The sequence below is a fragment of the Aspergillus aculeatus genome (genome assembly GCF_001890905.1).
Source record: "Aspergillus aculeatus ATCC 16872 unplaced genomic scaffold ASPACscaffold_22, whole genome shotgun sequence".
In the NCBI taxonomy this organism is placed as follows: Eukaryota; Fungi; Ascomycota; class Eurotiomycetes; order Eurotiales; family Aspergillaceae; genus Aspergillus; species Aspergillus aculeatus.
The window spans coordinates 485124-500315 of record NW_017962997.1 but is presented as its reverse complement, the minus strand read 5'-3'; the positions used below and the strand labels follow the sequence as shown (position 1 = coordinate 500315).

Genomic DNA, 15192 nt, shown 5'->3' with positions numbered 1-15192 from the left:
ACAAACAAAGTCCTGAATTGACAAGGCCGCTCTGCTCAGCAATCATATATGGCCACTTTGCGAACTTTAGTAGTTATGAGTATTAAATTACCATGGAATTGAAGCCAACCCAGAGAGGGGAAGTGCGTCTCATGGACCCAGTAAGACTGTCAGGTCTGCGTTAAGGAGACGCGTTCCATACTATCGCACCGGACCTGGAAATGAAAGAGGCCTAGGTTGAAAGTAGGGACCTAAGATTGCTCCTTGGCTCCAGGCAAATCGTCTGGGCCGAATGAGTCCGGCAGAAGCTGCAAGTCAGATATATGTCAGTACACCCTTTCAAGGATACATTGGACAAAAAAAGCATGGTGACTGATAAGATGAAAAACAGTGAACACTAAGTGTAATTACCTCTCCGATAGTTTTCATAGTAAAATTTCCTTGCCCGTCATACATAAAGATGGGAAATGATGAAGTGCAAAATTCACGTATGCTGTTGTCCGCTTGTTAGTCATCGGTTTAGTGAAGGTAAGTACAGGTACCAAACAAGAAAGTCATGTCGTTCATGAGTGTAGAGACTGAAAAGAGATGGCTTCAAGCATAGAATCAACTTACAACTGTCTGCACATGCCACAAGGTGATGCTGCTGGTTCAATGTCTGTTGCAACAGCAATTGCTTTGAAGTCTCGATGCCCAGCTACCTGCAGATCAGTCCAATACGTCAGCTATGTCTTCAAGTTGGACAGAATTTCCAGAGCGTGGTGCCGCCTAAAAGTCACACAGCAAAACGAGGACAGATATGAGCTGGCCAGCCTGAGTAAGTAGCTGAGCAAATAGTGATTTGTAGAGCGAGTCCTAAGCTTGCAGTGGCCTGCAGCAACTTGCAGCAAGGAAGGCAAAGCATAGAAGAAGAGCAGAGGTAACTCACAACCGCGGTCCCCAATGCAACCCTTTCTGCACAGGTCCCAACAGGATAGGCAGCGTTCTCTACGTTGGCACCGTGAAAATACTCGCCTGTTTGCGTCAAAACACAGGCTCCAACACGGAACTTTGAATAAGGGCCTATCTAAGCTTTTTAGTAATCTATAAGACACATGAAAACCAGAAGTTTTGGAACATGCATTCAACGTCGCGTTCAGAATGAAGGTTGAGGGGGTTAGGAAACAGCACATATCTCGGACTTACAGTACGCAACGTCCTTGGCAGAAATAGCTTTGGTGGAGAGAGTCTCCAGCTCCTGGGCCGAAAGATGGTCAGCGGACGATGTCATGTTTAAATCCATGTTTGGATAGATTGTTGGATATATGCTCGGGAAAAATGATGCAGCAAGAAAGTGATCGTTCAGGTTCTGGTGGTAAACCAGACGGACGAGACGTGAGGCGACAAGGGATAAGTAACGCTGAATGCGGGAGAGGACCGTGGGTCACACGTCATGCTCTTTTTCTGGTCTTGCAGCCCCTCTCCGAAAATTTGCGCTAACTATCGCGGATCAACCAACAGCCCATTGAAAACCATGACAGCCATGACAGCCATGACAGCAACCTTTCCCAGCTCGTTAACCATTCTACTAAGTGTAACGTATAATCAGGTCGGGTAACGACTCAACCACCATCATGGAGTTTTAATTTTGGCATTCCAGAAAGAGCAAGTATTGATCCCAAAAATAATAGTTCTAATAAAGACTTTCCTTCTTTTCCTTCTTCCTCACCTTCCGCCTCTATCAATGCCAGATTGAGTTTTTCACGAAAAAAAAGGGAGGGAAATCAGAAGAGAATGAGAAAAATGAGAAGCGGGAAGATAAGAGTGAAGAAAGCAAGAAGAGAAGAAGAGAATCGAATATAGAATAAAAAAAAAGGTCTAGATCTAGAACATGAATATAGGTATCATACAACAATGCCAGAAAAGCTCAAGAAAACGCAAGAGTTACTCGAAAGAAAAAGGCAGGAGGACAAGGAGATCATAGAGTGACGACACGCTCAACCAAAATGGCTTCGTAAACCTTCATATATCGTGAAGATAAACGCTGAGCTGGGAGCAGACCGGGCGCAAGTGATACCGCAACCTCGATATAATCCCTTCACTCCCTGCTGTGCCCACAAGGTTCGGGCAACCCCCCAGAATGTTTGCCTTTCACCATTGTGCGCCAAGCGTGTGATGTCTTCGGTTTGCATGCGTGACTTAATCGTATCGGCTGGATAGAACAGGAAATTGTAACTGACGCCAGCTGCTGCACCGGCGAGCATCTGCTGGGGTATGGGAACGCGATCGGACTCAAGTGCGGCATCATCAGCCCGCTGAGAGGCTGCGCGGGATGAGCGGAAGAGCGCCATAACTCCTTCGTAGCTACCAAACCAAGCGGCGCCACCGCCGGTTTCGCGAATAAATGTCCCTAACTGTCCACGCCAGAAGCCTATAATACCATCGCGGCGGAACACAGATACAATGAGAGCCACAGGCCCCGGCGCTTTAGCGCCGGGGCTTGCCAGAGGTACTTGCATCTTGCATTTGATCAGCTCCACCGGGGTAAGCGCGAGGGAGGTTATTGACCCAGACGCAGCACCGCAGAGAACCAACGCTGGAAAGGGTAGCGCATCTGCCGGGGCGTAAAACGTGGCGCGAAGTATATCCTGGACGAGGCGGTAGCTAAAGAAGAGGCAGCTGTTTTCTACAGCCGCCCCGACCATAGGGGCGCTGATCCCTCGGTAGAGCCCACGCACACCGTCGGCTTGGAACGACTGGCGTAAGCAATCCAGGGGACCGGTGTATTTTAAAGGAAGATGATCCGGCTGGGACTGGAGTCGTACTTTGACGGTATCAAAAGGGTATTCGATTACCTTCCCTACCATTCCCGCAGTCTGACGGAGCGTCAGTGGTTTCTAGCTTAACATTGAGCGATATAGTAAGGCGACTCACAGATCCAAACAGAATATCTTTGAAAGCTTCGAAGCCCTGATTGGGCGGAAGTGAAGGGAGTTCCATCGACATCTCATTCTTTAGTGCTATCGCATTCTCTGCAGCCGCCATAGGGGATAAGATAGTCAAGAATTGGGGAGGAGATGAGGTAAGGTAGGCAGCAAGGACAGGACAGGAAGTTAAGCTCTTAAGAGAACATGGTAGGTATAGAAAGTGGTTCGGTCTGAAGGGCCAAGCGAGTATTTAAAGAGGAGGACCTGATCCGAAGAGGGGCGGTGTGTCGGGGAGGGGTGGTGTCAGTGAGATGCCCGAACCATGCGCGATAAATTCAGGAAAGAGCGAGCATCGCTTGCAAAGTTGGAAGCAGATGAGCCCAAAGGCCGAGAGGTCACATATAGTGGGGGGCCAGAGAGGAAGACGGTTGGTTGCGATGTTTCAACTAGCTTGCCAACCAAGTGATTCTTAGGAAACAAGGTGGGACAAATCCCTCATCCTCGGAGCCACAAGTGCCAGACGCGGGTTCGGATACTCACTTCCACCGAGATCCGGTTATCTGATCGGTCTAAGATAACTTTTTCCTCAAAATCAGACAACCGGAAGAATAAGAGGGAAAGGCACCGGAGAACTGCTAACAATACATATCACTCCTTCTTCCCCATCCTCGGCATTTATCTCGCTTTGGTGGCAGCTTCAATTCCCATTCCCACTCTCCTCACCTGGTCTGACCATGTCGTCCTCCTCGGCTTCAGTCACTCCGTCCGTTAAGGGCATGCGGAAGAATGGTATTAATTTGGTTTCCCCACTTTTTACCTGTTTTCTCTCTTTTTTTTTTCTTTCTGACATTTTGTTTCTTCCCCTCACCCCTCCTGAAAAAACGACTGGAGCTAATGAGTCGTACTTCTCGGACCCGCAGGAAAAAATTGGCACGACTCCAAGAAGCCCTTCCGCCCTACGGCGGGTATGACCTCCTATGCGAAGCGCCTGGAAACCCGCAAACACCAAGAGGCCGTCAAAGAGCACGAAAGGGAACTCAAGGAAGAGAAGGAGGCTGAGCGGAAGGTAGGGCAGACTTGCAATTCATTCCACCCCTAGGCAGCGTAGGTGGACTGACAACACAACCAGGCCCATATCCAGCGAATTAAGGATCGCAGAGCCGCCAAGGAAGAGAAAGAGCGCTATGAAAAGATGGCCGAGAAGATGCATCGTAAACGTGTTGAGCGCTTGAAGCGCCGTGAAAAGCGCAACAAATTGTTGAATTCTTGATGCTGCCTAGAGCTTGGTCGACCCTGAACAGTTCAGTGTATGCTGTCGCGGTTGAACTGTTTCTTGCTGTTTGCTTGCTGCACTGGATGCATGGCGGTTACCTACCAGCTGTTCGAAAATTGCCTTTTCTTCCTATTCATTCACGCAGAAATCGCCTTCCTATTGTTTGCGCTGAGCCTTCGGAAGATAATGTGGCGACAGGCGGCCTCTTTTCACATTCTTCAATTTTCTGTCGGGACAAAAATGGATCATGGCGACCATGGAGTTGGGGGTTCTGGATACTGGTTTTTTAATTATACTCATACGGAAGCAAGAAACACCTCCACATAGGATCCTTCAAGACTTCATGCTATACCAAAGTAGTTGTAAAGCCACATGGGCTCGGAGACAGGGTCGGGCGTTTCAAGTCATGCCGATCGTGCTGTATGTAGTCTAAAGAATCCAGCGGAGGGGAAGGAGGGTATCGATCGGTCAACGCTTGGCGCCTGATGTCGAGTCCGCCATCTCAATCGAACGGCTTTGACCAGCTGCACAGCTGATGGGCATTGGAACAAGTAGTTCTTCTCTTTTATTGCATTGAACTATCCGCTCTACGGACCAGGGGCCTTGCCGAGTCCGAACAGAAGCCTCCATGAGCTTGTCCTCGCCTAGCATGGTATCTTCTACGACTCCCGAGCGCTCCGTCCCTCATCCACCAGCCACCCATGGTTTTGGCGTGGTCGTCACCCAGAAACCGCCTAGTACTTCACTGGACCAGCAGCTGGCCAGCACAAGCTATGATCAAGCCCAATTTATCACCGACAGCCATGGCCATGAAGACAATCTGCAACTTGCCAACATCGTCAGCCTGTCCGAAGATAAACAGCAGCACCGTCATCTGGCCATCGACGTTCCCAGCTTAGACCGAGTTCTGCACAAATCACGCCACCGTCACAAGCATAAGCGTAACAAATCTGGCGACAGTCGTTTCCCACGGAAAAAGAATCAGACTACGACATCTACCACTGCCAGGGGTCTGCTGCCGACGTGGCCCGGGATGAGGGACAAAGACAATGATGAAGAGAATGGTCTCCTCCGTCCGATCACACGTCAAGCGACACGATCGCGCTGGGGATCAGAGTCTACCACGGGATTGACTGACGGGAGCCGGAGGAAGAGCCTACTCGAGGGAATCGATACAAACACAAAACTTGGACCGGTCGCACGTCAAGAGCTCCGGTCATTAGAGGACCTGGAGCAAGTGAAAAGTCGACGGAAATATGGCGAGGAGTGAGTTCCGACCGCTGTATTTTGAACCGGGCTTGGTATGACTGACTGTACACCAGGTATTTGAGGTCCGCTTTGTCACTTATCGGAACATTGGCTACAGACATCACGCGCCGTCTGGATTACACGTACTATAACCTCCTAGAGAAGGTGGCAGCCCTGAATGCTACGGTATCATCTTTCCAGGAACTGCTCATCTCTACATCAACTCTCTTTGTCGATTTCCAGCGAGAAACGTCGAGTCTCGACCAAGATATCCGAAAACAGATCGGAGAGCTTCAAGAATTCCAGCCACAGATTAGAAGGATAGAAGCTTTAGAAGATCGCATGAAGATAGGGCGGACGAAAGCTCAGGAACTCAATGATCGACTTGAAAACATGCGGAATGAGATCGATCGCTGGGAGAAGAAAGAGATGGAATGGCAAGACCGCGTGAATCGAAGGCTCCGTATGTTCTGGACCTTTGCGATAGCGGGTGTACTTGCAGTGCTTCTGGCCATTGCCACACAGAACAGGAGCATGATAACATCCTCGGCCATTTCCAACAACATGCGTGCAGGCACGGCAACATTGGATCATAGTGTATCACTTCGGGACGAGGGCAATCACGAATCTCAAGGAGGAAACACTCACACGTGGATCAAGCAGCCAATTGATACCCTGTATCAGGGATCCGGTAGTTCGAAGCCTACTGGTGACGACCCTCTTAATTTCTCTGTTTCTGAATAATCTATAAGTGCGGCGTCCTGTCCCTGTACTTCTGGCATGAAGGTCAAGGTCGGCCTCGACTCCATTGCATTACTATTGGCTTTTGCGTGTGATACCCAGTTGCATCCAAGCATCCGATGTAGTACGTTAAGCGCTTAGTCTGCCGTTATATAATAGGTCATCGATAGACAATAAATCAGCTGCTCGACTTCTTTTTCTTGTCTTCAATAAGTTCAATGTTGACCTCAGGGATTTCCTTGGCATAAAACTCCAACAACCATTCTTTCACGTCTTCACTGACATCACCCTGAACAGTGATCTCCTCGGTGCCTCCAGCAGAGCGAGTCATGGAGGAACCAGTCGCAAATTTCTTACCGAGCTCTTTGGCGAGCTTCTTGTTCTCCAATCCGTAAATGTCCAAGCCCGTGATGACAGTGACATGTTTGCGCTTGTTACGTTCAACGCGTTTGATCTGTACCTTGGAAGCAGCCTTTCGCTCTGCATCGCGTGCCTCTGCGGCGGCAGCCTTTGCCTCCTTCTTAGCCGCATCCTTAGCAGCACGCTCCTGGGCAGACACCGAAAGTGAAGATAACTTGGAAGTCAGAGCCTCTGCGACCCCATATCAGTCAGCTGCGGTAGTTCCAAGATCTGCCACAATGATCTGAACAGAGCGGACGAACCTTCAGAATAGAGCTGCTGATACGCGTCCGGGTGCGTGTCTTTCAGCCAGTCTTCGCACTTTTTCGCCATTCCGCCGAATTCGCAATACTGGAGATCCACGAGTCAACCACTTATCTTCGAGGAAGTCGTTCGATTTGAGATGTTGCCGATCATAACATGCTCTGGGGAAAAAAAACGCTGGATTGAGGGCCATACTTCTACAGGCAGTGTACAGACTGCACATGCAAAACACACGATGCGTTAGCCTTGTCAGTCTAAGGACCAGGGTAGCGAGAAATGATTTTCCTCCCATCGCAGAAGCTCAAGTTCGAGATGGGCCTTCACTCACCTCCACAGTACAGGACGTGCTTTGCCTGGTTTTCCACCGGACGAGACTGCTCGACGTCCGCCATTTTCTGACCCAATGACCTTGTTGTATATAGTTTATAGAATGAGGGCCAATCGATCCAGAGAGTGATAATGTTTTAAAACACTAGAATTCGTTGAATTCGGAAGTCCTGTTATCACCGACTGCACTTTAGTTTATTGAGATGGCGCGGGGTCGGTACTGCAGCCACTCCACTAACCACTTTTGGAAGCGCTGTAAAAAGGTCACGTGATTATGTTTGCCGATTCAATTCGCAGGCATAATCGGCTGGACAGGCATGATTAAGGATTATAGGAGACCGAAAGAAACATGCTGAGGTGATGGTACTTCTGCTTGCAAGATAAAACCCACTCAAGTTCGAGTGTAACGAGCTAGGAGAACTATCATGGAAGAACTAAAAGCGTAAAGTGACGATGGCACAAACACATGGTGTTCTATCTAATTCTAGTTCATACTCCTGAGGTTTTAAGTATGTATACTTTGTAGAAAGTAAGCTTGCTCTCTTTGCCATCTTATACCCTCTCGGTGTTACGCGAGACCCGATGACTTAGAAGTGAGACGTCGACTATCCGCTTCTGACACCCGTAGCTCCGACGGGACTGTGGCTTGAAGAGTCTTCGAAGAACCCTCAATTCAATAGTCATCAAGCAGAGGAGCTAGTAGGAAGAGGAAAGTGGTGGCAGTGAGACAGAAAAATTAGAAGCAATGGTGCAAACCCTCGGAGGCCCGAGACAGGCGAACAGGGGCCAAGCAGAATGCAAGGAAGCCCTTTCTGCAGTACCCGACACCTTCACTCTCAAACCAACCATAAGTAACGCTTTGAACAAGAGCCAGATGTGCTACCTCAAGCGGAAAAGTGAAGCCTACCACCTCAGGCACTAATAGGCACAATCCCAATTCCGGGGAATCCTACCGAGCTGGCCAGAGCAACGCTATGCACCCTTCGAATGATAGACTGATCTGTCGATCGGAATGACGAGGAGATCAATCCTTGACCCATAGTATCCCAAAGCCTATTCGGGCAAAGTGGCCGGAGGTTGTCGATATCGCAAGTGGCTGTCGGGGTTGCCTCATAGGAGCCGATGGCTGGTTCCTCGTCTACAATACGAGCATGCCTCCGCTAAAGGTATACTGAAATCGTTCTCTTCCCAAAAACCAGCCTTCTTCCCAGGACAGACTCGCTTTGGTAGGGCTAAGTTCACAGATCACGAAGCTGCTATTTTGTACATTCACACGACTCTTGAAGAGTATTGCCTGGGAAGCGCAGCTTCCGCGGACAAGGGGCCCGCGCTTTCCGATGGCAAACAAGCAAATCGGTAACGTGGCCTTACAAGCCCTAGTTGAGTGACATAGGCATCACAGCCTAGAATGTGTAACTATCAGATGATTGGGTGCGGTTTCTACTTGTGAAACAGATTTCCATGCAGCATATTAAGAGATCAAGACCGCTCCGGTCTTGATGTATAACATGTAACCTGGATGCCTGTGTTTTTGTATCTTATCCCTTCCATTTGGATTTATTCTTATTTTCTGCTCTTAGGTCTCGAGCAAATGTGTTTCAGCACCTGTATAAAGCACGTGCGAGACTTGTACGCTTTCACTTGCCTCCGATTCATGATGGGAATAGAGACCCTTAAGCTCTGCGAAGCAAAGCGACCCTATCTTCGTTAAAAAAACAAGCGCCCCTCTCATCAGACGAGGGAAGTACAGGGCATTGCCGCGTTGGATTTTGCTTCTCAACAGACACCAGTCGAGCGCAGCTAACGGCCCTGGTTCGAGCCAAGGATGATATAGCGACGAGATCAGAGGGATGAGCAGTCCTGTCACCAGTCGACCTTGAGACACGTCATTCACAGCCCCTAGGGAACCCGGGCTTAGAGATGAATCCTCTGACTACAATACCTTGCGAAGATTAGTGCTGTCATGACGATCGCCATCGGATCAGAATGTAGACTTAAAGGCGTCTAGGATAAAGTGTGAGGGGCATAGGTACGTTGCCGTTTCTAAGCAACGATCTTGTAATCAATAGGTATCGCTGTTATCCTTATATCCTTGACAAAGATTCACGATGATTGACGTACATCCTGGAGGAGAAACAACTCGATTGGCCGGTTGGTTCGAGACCGTATCGGGAACAATGTGCTTGCACAGGGTGTTTCGTTGCACTCGAGCTGCAACCGGTTCGGCATTCTGTTCATGGCGCTCTACGGAGTGGAAAAAGACCCATTGCATGGGAATCATAAGCTGAAAACTTTGGAATGGAAAGCAAAAAGAAGCTCAGTTGCATGTACTGTAGTACTAACTTAGTCAATTGCCTTGCGGACCGGGCCCCGGTTTCTGGCTTTCTTATCATGGAAGCCCATTGACCAAAGAGAAGCGTAGGATAGGCCCTGGTGGGAACGATTGGATTATCGGATGGTCTTTGCACAAGGTTTTCCCGACCTTGGAAAGTCTCCACTGTCCCGAGTCCCCGCCAGCCGTTTACTGACGTGCATCGAGCCGCCCGATGGATCTTGAATACTATCCATCCATACTTGACCCTCAGGTGCTCGCTCCCCTTTTTCTTTGTTGATGATTTGGATTAGGTCTCACATCATGACCCATCTGGAGTGGTGTTTCCCCCGAGGGTGAGGGATAATAGCGGACAAATCAGACTTGACTCAGCATGTGGTGCTTTAGGTATCAACGCGCACCAATTTCTGTGTACCCTCGAGAGGCTTGGAAGCCCTATTGTCACCAAGCATTAACTGATTGCGCCTTTTCATTTTTTTGTGCAACATAATGCTAATATTACCTAAGTCGAGTACAGCGTTGTGCATATACTTCGTTCAGAAAGTGGATGAGTCTAGATTGATCCCGTTGAGAGAGTGGTTCCGGTTGCCAATACGCTTGGACCGTTGAATAGATAAGATGCAGCCAAGGAAAACTACAACTTGCAGGGTGCAATCACCATTGATACAGTCGAGAGGGGCAAAAGAGCGGGAGGAGGAGGAGAACCCGTCTCTATCTTTGGCTAGTACTGAGTAGTATTGTACTGTACTATGAGAAGTAGACTACCTAGACCAAAGCACGGAGTACTGCACAGCACCTATCACTCGTTCTATTCCAATCCGAATAGCTCCGATCGTTTGCGGTAGGATTCGGACTGTCAGTCTTACTGTAACTACGCACTTGTAATTAATTATCACTAGCTCGTTGGCAGCAGCCCTGCGGGCAGAACATCCGTGCCATGCTCGGGACATCCATAAGGTACTGACGTATATGTAGTTGTTGTATCCTACAACAATCAAGCAAGGGGACGTATCGAGACGAAAGAAACATTCCGAGTTTTGTCCGAAGAGTCTCTCTCTCTCTCTTTCTGTGTATTTGTGTGTTTGAATATACCCTCTCTGTAGAGGGGGAAAAGGTACATACATGAAACTAACTTGAGGTAGGTCCAATCCGACTGAAGTACACATGCGTACCAAACTCGAGGCACCCCCGCCTTTCTGGGCAATCATCCAATTCGGGAGATGTATTGTACATGAGTGACTGCAAACGGAGTACCCAACCTGAGTTTGGTTGCATTCAGGATGCTTGAAAGGAAGTTCAAAGCCAGACAATTCCATCATTCCCTGCCACTGAATGAAGCGATCATTTATATTGACTATTGTTAATTGTGAAAGTTGGTTGTCAATCACTTTACTGTGCTGGATGATAACCTACTTAACTAACAAATACCTCTCTGTGGTTACAGTGGTGAAGCACTCTGTAGTACATAGGTAAGTAGTAAGAGGTAATCATAAGAAATTCGTTAAATACCCAGTGCTGGAAGTACAGATAGTACTACAGTGTACCTCTGTCTAGACCCTCTCTGAAGCATCTAAAATCATTGAGTCAGCGACAGTTTCCCCTCTTTCCGCTCTAGAAGAGTCTCCGGAGTCTCTCCACCCCCCAAAAGTTACACCAACGGTAGAGTGAACTAGGTTACAACGAGCCTAGTGTTGCAGCTTGATCTCCACCCGCACCCGGTTTTCTATCTTGATTCTTGACTGAGACTAAACCGGTGGCGATTCAACTCATTCTACGTACGTAAGTACGTACAAGTACCTACACAGGTATTTACTTGTACTTGGTGCTACTCGTATGTACGTACTCCGTTCGTAGAATGAGTATGTAGTATTTCCCCTCCCCCAAGTCTAAATGCAGCAAGCGGTCAATTCCCCTTTTTTTTTCCTTTTTTCTTTTTTTCTTTTTCGCTTTCTTTTGTTCGAGATTATGTCTGAACTTCTGCCAGGATTCCTTCCAAGTTCTACGAATAACTCTTAAGACTACATGTTAACTAGCCTCTAGGATTAGCAACGAACTGACTAATGTTTTCCTGCTATGACACTTCGTACCTCTTTTAGTTTCCCTTGTTAACGGATCCACCACTCGCACTTCACCTTGCGTCCATCCCTTTCAAACCACGCGTCAACGTCAATCTCATCAGCACTGAGCCGAGTCTTCCCATCCTTCGCTCTTTCTGCAGACCCCGTCAAAGACAACAGTCACTCAAGTCGGTCTCGACCACGTCCAGTCCTCTATCAATTGCCCCGCCCTCTGTCATTGAGCTAATAGCCAGTGAGCAGTTTCAAAAAGACTGGCACAGAGAATAATATCTTCCAACACGAGATCCCAGAATAACTGATCGCGAATGAACGCCCTTTTGATGCCACCCCGATCTCCACCCGCCGCCACTACTATCAAGTGCGGGAGCTTTGTCTCTTCCCGGTTTCCCGTTATTCTCCTCTCCTAACGTTATTTTACGCGTTACCTCTTCCTGTGCTTCTATCCTGTCTACTACTTACTCCTCCACTACGGTTGCTGCTCCCCCTCCTCGCCCCCGGCCTTTTCCATACTGGTCGCCCCCCCTCCCTCCCCATCTCAATCTAGATCCTTTCACTACCTCCACTTACTTTCTTCTCCGATCCTCCGTGCGACCGATTCTCTCACAATCCCTGACCAGCGCTCTTCGGTCGGTTCCAACTCTGTTCACCTAGCGGGGGGCTGGGACAGCCATTCCGTCCCCTCCTCGGACTCTCTAGCTCGTTCTTCGACCCGCGGTATAAGATTTACTCGTCCCGTATATACTGCCCTCCACCATTGACCATATCCTTGCGCCATGATCTCAGCCCTTCGTCGCTTTCGCTAGATCCGAGGCTGTTCGCTTTGCCTGGAGACTCTCTGTAATTCTCACTGTCGTCTTTTTTTCGTCGTCGGCCTGTGTCTAGCATCGCTCGCTCCTCACATCACTTGCACCAACCTTCTCGCCTCTCACAAGCTCGCTGGTCCATTAATCCTCCATTGACGTGAATGATCTTATTGCAAAGATGACTGCCGTTCTTCCCACCTCTCGAGAGGAGCACTCCCGCTTCTCTCCAGATTCTTTTCGGTCCCCTATCACTCAGACCTACTTCATCGAGGAGCCAGAGATCGCTACCGCTAAGTCTGCTGTTCATGGCTTTCGTTCAAGAGCCTATGCCAATCCGATCGGATCGATGCACCCTCGCGACCCACCCCCTCCGGATCTTGCACTCTCTGCTGCGGATCATTTCTCGTCGACAGCCACCGCCTTCAGCAGTTTGTCTTTGAATGTGGGTGACGACCAGGATGACAGTGAATTGATACTACCATCGTATGATTCTCACCAGTTCATCCCAAAAGAACCGGAAGCTCTCAGTGAAGTATCAGTAGACTCATCGGCGGATCTTCAACGGTGGAGAGCTCAGACACCAGCTGCCGACGACAGTTCAATCGAAGATGAGCCGTCGAGACATGTTGATTATTTATCCCATGAGTGGCGGCAGGAGGACATATGGGCCTCGTGGCGGTATGTGGTCGCCCGGCGAAGCGCCTACGATAACGGAGTGAGGTTGGAGAATGCGTCATGGCGAACATGGGGCAAGCTGAAGATGAATTTGGGCACGGTGTCCCCAGAGACTCTAAATTGGTTGGTTCTCTCATTTCGCCCTCTTTGTTTGATCGACAGACATCCTAAGATCTTTTGTTTAGGCTCAAGGACTGTGACGTGACATGGCTGTATGGCCCGTTGAAAACATGCGATAGACGAGAACCGACATTGGATGACTCCCCACCTCCAAGTCGATTTGCAACGCCAACTCTTTATCCGGATAGGAAGCCGATTTTGAAAAAGAGAACGGCATCTGAAACCATCCTCCAACGATCTCTATCCCAGCATACTCTCCTGCAGCACGCAGGGGCTATTCTGAAAGCACAGGAGGCGGAGACACATCGAAGTCGGCCATCTTTCCAGCGCTGCCCCTCGGACCTTGAGCAGGTGCCAAACCAATTGGCCGCCACTCTTGTTCCAGTGTCCATTCGTGGAACCACAACCGAGACAACGTCGTCAGGCATTGGGTCACCCAGTGAAAAACGACATATCCATTTCAACAATGAAGTAGTGCAATGTATTGCTGTAGAAGCAAAGGAGGAAGACGATGAAGAGCAAAGGGCTTGCGATGACTCTTCGTCGGAGGATGGTGTCGTGATGATGAAACAGATTTATCCTAACATAGGACGAAGCGATCGAGGCACACCCCGTGGTAGTATTAGTGTTGATAACAAAACCATTGCTCCGCTTCCCTCGACAACGTTGAAATATCGTGGGGACACTCCTGAGCCTCCGGCAGGCTCGATAATGGACCGCTGGTCCTACTATCTTTCTTCCTCGACTCCATTGGAACAGACTACTCGACCTTCTGCTTCCGCCAACTTCCTCTTAGACGACGACGGCGGCGATTATACCTTTGGGTGGGACTCAAATCTGGGATCCCAGGAACCATCTCATCACAGCCGTCCCTGGTTCGTCAATCCAGAAGATGACGAAGAGCTTGGTCACTACTTCGGCTCGACGTCAACGGGGTCCACTCCCACCGAAGACGAGGAAACTTCGAATGGCAGCGTCCTTGAGCGCTTTATTGATACAATGAATACAGCCAAAGACATCGCTCACGTGATATGGAATGTGGGCTGGCGACGGTGATCCCGCTCTACCTTCCTAATGCATCACCTGAAAGCACCTTCTAGTCGGAAGAAGAACATCTCTTATTTGAATTTACTTATACATCATACGACTGGCAAGATAGGCCGAGGCGTTCCGGGTTATAATGATGTTTTAACGCTGTCCTTTTCTTGCATCCGCCAAGGGTAAAAGAGGCGGGGTTTCGTTCACCTGGTTATGATACTGAGCTGAGTTTATGGAAAGCTCCGTGACTGGAGGTATGTGGGGGAGTTCAGGCATCTTATTTTCAGTCTGGCGTTTCTAATGGGGCGGAAGTCTGCGGCATGGAGAGCCCGAGCATATCGGCGGTAATGACAATGAGTATATCATGAATAATCAAGCAGTGATAATAAATCAATGGGACCCTAGCGTGTGAATGCTACTTTTGATCACAAACTGCTGCCTTGAAGAATAGTATTAGGTAGCTATCTGTGATTCATTATTATGCTCTACTACTGTACACACTGGGCACACCACCGGGCAACGAACTGGCAATGATTCCCACATCCATGTCTCCAACCGTGGCTTTGCACAACCAATCATTTACCCAAGGCAACCGAGCATCAATCAGAACACACCACGAGTCTTCGATGACCGGTGTCATTAGCCTGCTAGCCTGCCAGTTAGCCCGTCGGTGATGGGTCGTCTCCACCGTCAGCCCAGGGGGTGAGATAGGAAGCAGTTCACGACAATCACACCAGCCTGAGGCGACTATCAAGGGCGACGGGCTTCTTGTACAGTCCCATGTATGCTATATGTAGACAACGTATGCACGGGCGGGGCAGGTACCTTCGACTCCAGGTTTACACCATACATTTGACGGCAGAGAGGGATCAAATCGAGCAGCGCTGACGGGGTTGGGATCTCAACCTGAGCCAATCACCATCCTTATTGCGTAGGTCAATAGTCTATAACAAACCTATAACTGGGAAAGCAATTCGACAGGGACCCTTGAGGCCAGCTACGTACCTTA

At 49.1% G+C, this 15192-nt stretch overlaps 6 protein-coding genes across 6 annotated transcripts; 3 read left to right on the top strand and 3 right to left on the bottom strand.

The window, feature by feature from the left end:
- Nucleotides 1–230: 230 nt before the first annotated feature.
- On the bottom strand, nucleotides 231–1249 carry ASPACDRAFT_55471 (cytidine deaminase; the record flags this gene model as incomplete). The annotated part of the gene is made up of 5 exons (XM_020203002.1): nucleotides 231–287; nucleotides 391–472; nucleotides 595–680; nucleotides 908–1041; nucleotides 1165–1249. The coding sequence occupies 5 exons, from the start codon at nucleotides 1247–1249 to the stop codon at nucleotides 231–233; spliced, it is 444 nt and encodes a 147-aa protein (XP_020051510.1).
- A 213-nt stretch (nucleotides 1250–1462) lies between these two features.
- Nucleotides 1463–3470, bottom strand: amcA (putative mitochondrial ornithine carrier protein AmcA/Ort1). The gene is made up of 2 exons (XM_020198860.1): nucleotides 2893–3470; nucleotides 1463–2834 (listed from the first exon to the last, which is right to left on the bottom strand). The coding sequence occupies exons 1-2, from the start codon at nucleotides 3001–3003 to the stop codon at nucleotides 1956–1958; spliced, it is 990 nt and encodes a 329-aa protein (XP_020051509.1). The 5' UTR covers nucleotides 3004–3470; the 3' UTR covers nucleotides 1463–1955.
- Nucleotides 3471–4501, top strand: ASPACDRAFT_127689 (CGR1 family protein). Its single transcript, XM_020197050.1, has 3 exons — nucleotides 3471–3674; nucleotides 3806–3951; nucleotides 4015–4501. Exons 1-3 carry the CDS (start codon nucleotides 3620–3622, stop codon nucleotides 4153–4155), a joined length of 342 nt encoding a protein of 113 aa, XP_020051508.1. The 5' UTR covers nucleotides 3471–3619; the 3' UTR covers nucleotides 4156–4501.
- Nucleotides 4502–4822: 321 nt separating this feature from the next.
- On the top strand, nucleotides 4823–5934 carry ASPACDRAFT_15893 (uncharacterized protein; the record flags this gene model as incomplete). The annotated part of the gene is made up of 2 exons (XM_020197156.1): nucleotides 4823–5424; nucleotides 5481–5934. Coding segments are annotated over 2 exons (1056 nt in total), but the record flags the coding sequence as incomplete, so codon positions are not given.
- Nucleotides 5935–6325: 391 nt separating this feature from the next.
- tma22 (putative RNA binding protein Tma22) lies at nucleotides 6326–7202 on the bottom strand (the record flags this gene model as incomplete). The annotated part of the gene is made up of 4 exons (XM_020200264.1): nucleotides 6326–6738; nucleotides 6810–6897; nucleotides 7006–7025; nucleotides 7139–7202. 4 exons carry the CDS (start codon nucleotides 7200–7202, stop codon nucleotides 6326–6328), a joined length of 585 nt encoding a protein of 194 aa, XP_020051506.1.
- A 4906-nt stretch (nucleotides 7203–12108) lies between these two features.
- ASPACDRAFT_82274 (protein phosphatase regulator REG1) lies at nucleotides 12109–14638 on the top strand. Its single transcript, XM_020206060.1, has 2 exons — nucleotides 12109–13148; nucleotides 13211–14638. The coding sequence occupies exons 1-2, from the start codon at nucleotides 12529–12531 to the stop codon at nucleotides 14199–14201; spliced, it is 1611 nt and encodes a 536-aa protein (XP_020051505.1). The 5' UTR covers nucleotides 12109–12528; the 3' UTR covers nucleotides 14202–14638.
- Nucleotides 14639–15192: the final 554 nt, after the last annotated feature.